This window comes from Phalangium opilio, unplaced genomic scaffold (assembly GCF_054372755.1).
Source record: "Phalangium opilio isolate 3A_F unplaced genomic scaffold, DU_Popi_V2 ptg000043l_1, whole genome shotgun sequence".
Classification (NCBI taxonomy): Eukaryota; Metazoa; Arthropoda; class Arachnida; order Opiliones; family Phalangiidae; genus Phalangium; species Phalangium opilio.
The window spans coordinates 5,894,515-5,900,514 of NW_028324167.1; the positions used below are offsets into that span (position 1 = coordinate 5,894,515).

At 33.0% G+C, this 6,000-nt stretch overlaps 2 protein-coding genes across 5 annotated transcripts; both read right to left on the reverse strand.

Moving 5' to 3' along the window:
* Positions 1–658: 658 nt before the first annotated feature.
* LOC149677927 (protein strawberry notch homolog 1-like) lies at positions 659–3,123 on the reverse strand. Its single transcript, XM_089837458.1, has 9 exons — positions 3,000–3,123; positions 2,754–2,866; positions 2,551–2,656; positions 2,323–2,499; positions 2,100–2,212; positions 1,703–2,036; positions 1,405–1,622; positions 1,136–1,248; positions 659–959 (listed from the first exon to the last, which is right to left on the reverse strand). The coding sequence occupies exons 1-9, from the start codon at positions 3,031–3,033 to the stop codon at positions 746–748; spliced, it is 1,422 nt and encodes a 473-aa protein (XP_089693584.1). The 5' UTR covers positions 3,034–3,123; the 3' UTR covers positions 659–745.
* LOC149677928 (protein strawberry notch homolog 1-like) lies at positions 3,122–5,785 on the reverse strand. Of its 4 annotated transcripts, none has more exons than XM_089837460.1 (6): positions 5,682–5,785; positions 5,443–5,619; positions 5,022–5,085; positions 4,801–4,954; positions 3,383–3,519; positions 3,172–3,313 (listed from the first exon to the last, which is right to left on the reverse strand). In XM_089837460.1, exons 4-6 carry the CDS (start codon positions 4,939–4,941, stop codon positions 3,187–3,189), a joined length of 405 nt encoding a protein of 134 aa, XP_089693586.1. In that variant the 5' UTR covers positions 4,942–4,954; positions 5,022–5,085; positions 5,443–5,619; positions 5,682–5,785; the 3' UTR covers positions 3,172–3,186. The 4 variants fall into 4 exon arrangements, with proteins under 4 accessions (XP_089693588.1, XP_089693586.1, XP_089693587.1 ...); XM_089837461.1 differs by having other exon boundaries at positions 5,399–5,619; XM_089837462.1 differs by lacking the exons at positions 5,443–5,619; positions 5,682–5,785 and adding an exon at positions 5,329–5,430 and having other exon boundaries at positions 3,122–3,313; positions 4,852–4,954.
* Between the last annotated feature and the right edge of the window lie 215 nt (positions 5,786–6,000).

The following is a 6,000-nucleotide window of genomic DNA, read 5'->3' on the forward strand; positions in this document are numbered from 1 at the left end:
TTGGACAACTACACTCGTGGTTCGTACAAACCTGAAATGTTTAGCAAATTTAAAAATTTTAGAAAAAGAATTGGATATTTTGCTACAGTTCAAAAACCGAGCCAACAAGCTAGAAAATCCCACTTATTATAGCGCAAATAATAATTAAACTCTCGATCTCTAAGGTAATTACTATTAAGTTTCAATTTATCATTCTAAATAACAAATGATATTTTCAATAATTTGAATTTTTTAATCTATATCAATTAGAAAAATAATTTTACAATTTGTCAAATATAACGAATTTAAATTTAGCATTTTCTGTGAATTAGTAATTCCTAAATCATTGGGCCTTTTTTTACATGCATGGGCTATAGGAGAGTTCGGAATTTTTTGGAACATGATTGTATTTAATTATTTGGTTTTAAGTCCATCGCGTTTAAAACAAAAAATACTGACAAAAATGGTTTTTTTTTGTTTCGTTTTCAATCATAACGCTCTAAAATGTTTTAGTATATTTGTATTGAACGCGAGAGTAAACATTGAAATAGTGATAATTTCAAAATTATAGTGATCTTTATCCTTAAAATCGAGGGGTAATTAGTAAAACACTGGCTACAAAACCAATCACACGACCTGCTAAATATAATAGAGTATTTCCCATAATAGAACCAAAATTATGTAGAGACACTACACTTTTTCAAACAACACGTATTGTAAATTCGTTTTTTAAATCGTTAAAATATATCAATAAAGTTGAAAAAACTCAAGGTGAAAAATTCATATGGAGACTGTCATTGACCACTAACTCTTTAGGTATTAAAATGCCAGATAAATCGCCGTGCTTTGTTCTTACAAATTTTAAGATCTTCATTTGAGAGCGGATCTGGCGAAAATAACGTAGAATATCACCGTTGAGGATGAAGAAGGTTTTAATCCTTTTCGCGTGATGACAATTTGGGCAAATAGTACAAATTCCACTGTAATAAAATAGATGTAAAAAATAACCCAAAACATATATATATAAAAGCGTAACCGAGGTTATACACAGCGTTAAATAAATTTGTTTTATAGCTATAGGTTAGGCAACCTATAGCGTGAAATCAAATTTAATCACGCGTATCCTAAATCCTTATCAGTACCATATTACGGATACCTGTAAAATTTCACACATTTATTTTCGTCATACTGTTTTTGCCAAATATCTTTTTCAATTTTAGAATCGACGACGGAGTATTCTACATCAAAAACCACCTCGGACGTTGTGATCTAAAAAGAAGCGGAATGACGGACTATCAAAGTTAATACATAAGCATATACATTTTAAATTACAAACTAACGCAAGTGCCTATTACCCCGATTCTCATTCTTATTTTATGAACTAAACGAACTAATTAGCAATTATTAAAAACTACAAGAACACACCGAGAAAGAATTGAACGGTGAATATAGATGATACGTTTCTCCAATTTTCAAACCAGCATGAATAATTTTTGATCCGGAATTGATTGCAAAAATTTTACAACTGTCATTGGGACTTCTCATGCCAAGGTTGTACTCGAGTTGGAATAATTGTAGTTGATTTTCCGTGTTGGCCACAAATGTTCCTTTAGTACTTAAGGGAGTATATTGGGAGCCCAATACTGATAGGAAATATTTATTCTTTATTTATCACGGGTTTTCAAATGCTGACAATATTTGTATCAATGAAGCGCTATCTTACCCCATACCAATCCCAGGTTTTCGTCGTGGTCGAAATTTTTAACAACGACCCTAAAAATGTTCATTAAGCAATGTTGATATTTAACTTTCATGGCTAAAACACGATTAAAAAAAGCCGAAAAGGATCGGCACCGAGAGCTTCTCTTAAACTCGACGGTTTTATCAAAAATGTGATTTTTAACACATTCTTCGGCCAATTGTTTCTCAGTTTCATCGTCGGAATCATTAAAATATTCAGCAAGTTCCGCCATAACATCTTTTCCTAAATAATCGGGAACAGTCACGTCGCTAATCAAATTGTTATCGAAACGACTATCGCCATGAGTTAGTGCTCCCTGTAAGACTTTTTATATGTTAAATGGAAAGAGAGAAATGAAAAAGAAATTTTAATCGCATACCAGTGTACTAAGTCGTTCCGCTATAATATAGAAGAATCTGTTCTCTCCTGGAATATCGGAGGACAACATAACGTACATTGGAGGAAATGCCTGGTTACATCGATGAGTTCGACCTAAAGTAGGAAAGGCATAAAAAATATAAACAATCTAGAACGCTCCTACACGTAAAACGTTTCAAAAATGCAATCAGCATATAATTTGCAATTTTTAATTTTATATTGACCTAGTTGTTGTACGAAACGATCTGCCGACCAAGGATACTCTAATGTGATATGAATCCTTTGTCTAACTTGAAAGGAGGCAACGACGGCCGTTGGATCAGCGTGCAAGGAAATTCCGATGGAGGCAGCATCACTTATGATGGCCACACTTTTACTTCCATTTTGGAATTTATTACGTTCTAAATAAAAAAATAAACCTTTCCCTGTATCTTAAACTTTCACGCAACTACCAATGAGATTTTCGTTATCGGTGTATCCTCGAGCTTCTACCGAGTACTCTTTGATTCGTCCATCTTCGTCAACCACAGTTTTTTCGCGAAAAATTCGCCCAGTAATCTAATATATTTAAAGAACATTTAGAAAGGTATAAATAAGCTGCACTACCAAAACCACAATTAGTACGTAACGTCGTGTAAACTTTAATAATTTTCACCTCGGCTACATTTTCCGAACCGCCGAGCTGGGCAATGAGATAGTCCAAAGGATTCTTTGGCAAAATATCTCTAATTTCCATGAATTTTTCGATTAAGTCCTGAGTACGTTGTTCTATAATTACGAGAAAAAACACGTTGGTAGATATTATAAGGGTGCGTGAATATGGAAATTTCCCTTGGGAAATGAACGTCGGTGCCTTTTTTCCCCAATTATCGATCACTTCTTTTACAATAATAAATTTTACCTTTTCCATCTTGGGATATTTCATTTCTAAGCATTGGAGTGCCTAAAATCGATAGTTTTTATTAAATATTCATAAAATGATTTTTCTTTAACAGAGATATCACTTACTAATGTCAATAGACAAAAGATCAACGAAACATCTTTCCAACATTGACCTATTTTAGGCAAATTGAAAAAAAAATCATTTTTTAAAAAGAAATAAGAGTTTCATACTTAAGGAGGGAGTATGGTTTTTTTGAAATTTTGCGATGATACAGGGAAAAACTGGTAGACTGAATTCCAATAACGATCTGTTTTCCTTGGGAAATAGCGCACCTACAAAATATTTATATAATAATTTAATTTTATTATTATTTAATTATTTCTACTTGTAAGTAAATTTACTTTGTAATCTCGATAAAATTTTCTATTTTGAAAGAAACAATCATAGAGGCGAAAAATCTCAACTGGGCTGCGTAGATAGCGTACATCAAAACGGTGTCTTCAAGGTCCTCAGCAACGTATTCCCGCATAAGTGCCCACTAATAAAAATTATTTTATTTTATGCGAGTGTGGTAATGATTTTTGTTATGGGCCATTTTTTTAATTTTTGGCGAGTAAATAAATGTTGGTTTGGTCAAAAGACCTTTTCAAACGATACAAAGGTTTTAAATCTTTTAGTAAACTAGTTGGGTTGCTTCAATAGAAATTAGACTGTCTAAAGTTGTATCGTTTGAAAAAGCCTATAACTATACAGTCTACTACTAGCGGTGTTTAGCTAGTTCACAAATTGGTCGCGTATGCTTGAAAAAAAGTGTATGAATTTTCAATTGATGTGCATTTTTGAATGTTTTTTTAAAGAAATAGGCCTAATTCACGCGCGCGCAAAAATATTCATGTTTTATGTTTGTATTCATTTGAGTTTTATATTTTTTGTAAACTTTGAATTATTAATGTTCCTTGCAAAAACAGCATAGAAAGCTTTAGTCGGATATTTGTGTAAGAAAAATAAGTATAACAGCTTTAAACAGAATCTTTGACCGAAGGGATCGGTTCGCTTGAAAAACAAATTAATAAAATTTGATAGCTTGGATAGAACAGATCAAAGATTCAGGGTATTATATGACATACACGTGCATTGGTAAAAAAAGTTAAGATAAATCAAAGAGAAAATGAGGGGATAGAATAATAAGGGAAAAGGCCGATGCTCTGGCCAAAAATGCACTTTGAATATGGGGTGGAAAATATAAATGGAACTTTGAAACCAAGCTAGGAGTCCTAACTTGGACATAAAAGAATAATCACTTGGGAATGGGCTAGCGAAGAAGGTAGACGTCCTTAGTCGGACTTAAAATATGAAGCTCACACCTAGGCAAGGAGCTATAGTTAGTTAAAGTAAAGGATCAGTTTGAAATAAAAGAATTTGAGTTGATTGGAATAATCCCTTCCAAAAAGTTTGACTGCCTTGTCCATCATGTTGTTTAAGTTCTTCGCGCATGCGTTTTGGAGGTAAAAAACGTCATATATAGGTTGTGAAATAGGCTATGCGGGGAAACTGAACTGACTCAGACTAAGAACAATTTTTTCAAAACTTTTTGGAAGGGGCTATTTAATAAAGCGTTGAATTCGTCAAAAGCAAAAAAGTAAGTGACTTTGATTGGAGAAATTCTTATAAGTTACGCGGCGAACGGGGACTTATGGTTTCGATTTTTCAGTCAGTCGGAACACTTATAAAAATTTGAGCTCTACCAAAAAAGTAACGGATTAAAAGAAAAAAGCTATGAAAGCGAATCACGTCTTGTCATAATGAGAAGAGCATTTACCAGTTCGGTACATTTGTCGTATAACAGTTGATTGTTCTCGTTGACAACTACCTTTTGGTTAGTGAAATCAATGCCATCCATACTAATACTTCTGGCCAAAAATGACCCTTCCTTCTTTAAGTGGTATGCTAGATACTCCATTAACGCGATCCCCCTGAAACGTAACATTACGCCGATTTAATTAGCGCTTAATTAAAAGAACAAAAACACGGCTTACGGACCCTTTCTCAAGTTTCCAGACAAAATCATCTACGTCTAGAGAGCTAGCACCCTTGCCCCACAGGCCTAAAAATTAATTTTAAAAATAGCATATATAAATAAAGTTTTTTATTAAATTTCCAAAAAAAGTATCGGATAAAAAAAGAGAATAAAAAGGAAAAAAGAATTGGCAACGTATTAAGAGATCAAAGCTATAAACGAAACTTTGGGTGAAGTAATATCACGTGGGCAAGGAAAGGATCTGGCTTAAATTATTTAAAAATTATCCATTAAATTGGAAAGTATTTTGATTTTGAAAATAATACTTGCAAGGTATTTTCTTTTCCTTTCGATAAGCAGAGAGGTGTTGCGATTAATACATTTTTACTTTTCACTCAACCTTTAAAAAATTACGCAATACGTTTCCAAACTATCGCTACTCACCCAAACGAGGTAGATAGGCAAAATGCCTAGAATTTTCATGCCAGTTGCCGAAACGTAAAGAACACGAGCGTTTGGAAGTTTAGTTTGCATAAAAATAACGTTTTTCCCCGTCTGACTAGACTTGTTATTTTGAGATGGAACGTAATTTTTAGCCATGTGGCACTCGTCGAAAACGATCTGTAATACAACATATCTCGATTTAAAAATTAAGCGATAACTAAAATGTAAAACATACTTACTAATCCGTCAAAATTATCACCGAAATGTTTACAAATAGCGTCAAGTATTGTCATTTCTTGATTAATTTTCTTACTTAACATCGTGTAGGTTGTGAACAAAATGCCATCTTTTAGTTGGTTAAATTTAAAAGATTTCAAATTAAAGAAATCGAGTTTTTGATAATTCAATGACGACATTTCTTTACGAAACGTCAATTCCAGTGAAGACGATGTTGTTACTATAAGGTGCCTGTTTCTTCCGTTTTCAGAATTTTCCATAAGAGCGGCGGAAATTGTTCTGGTTTTCCCCATTCCTTATAATATGTTCAAAATACTAAAA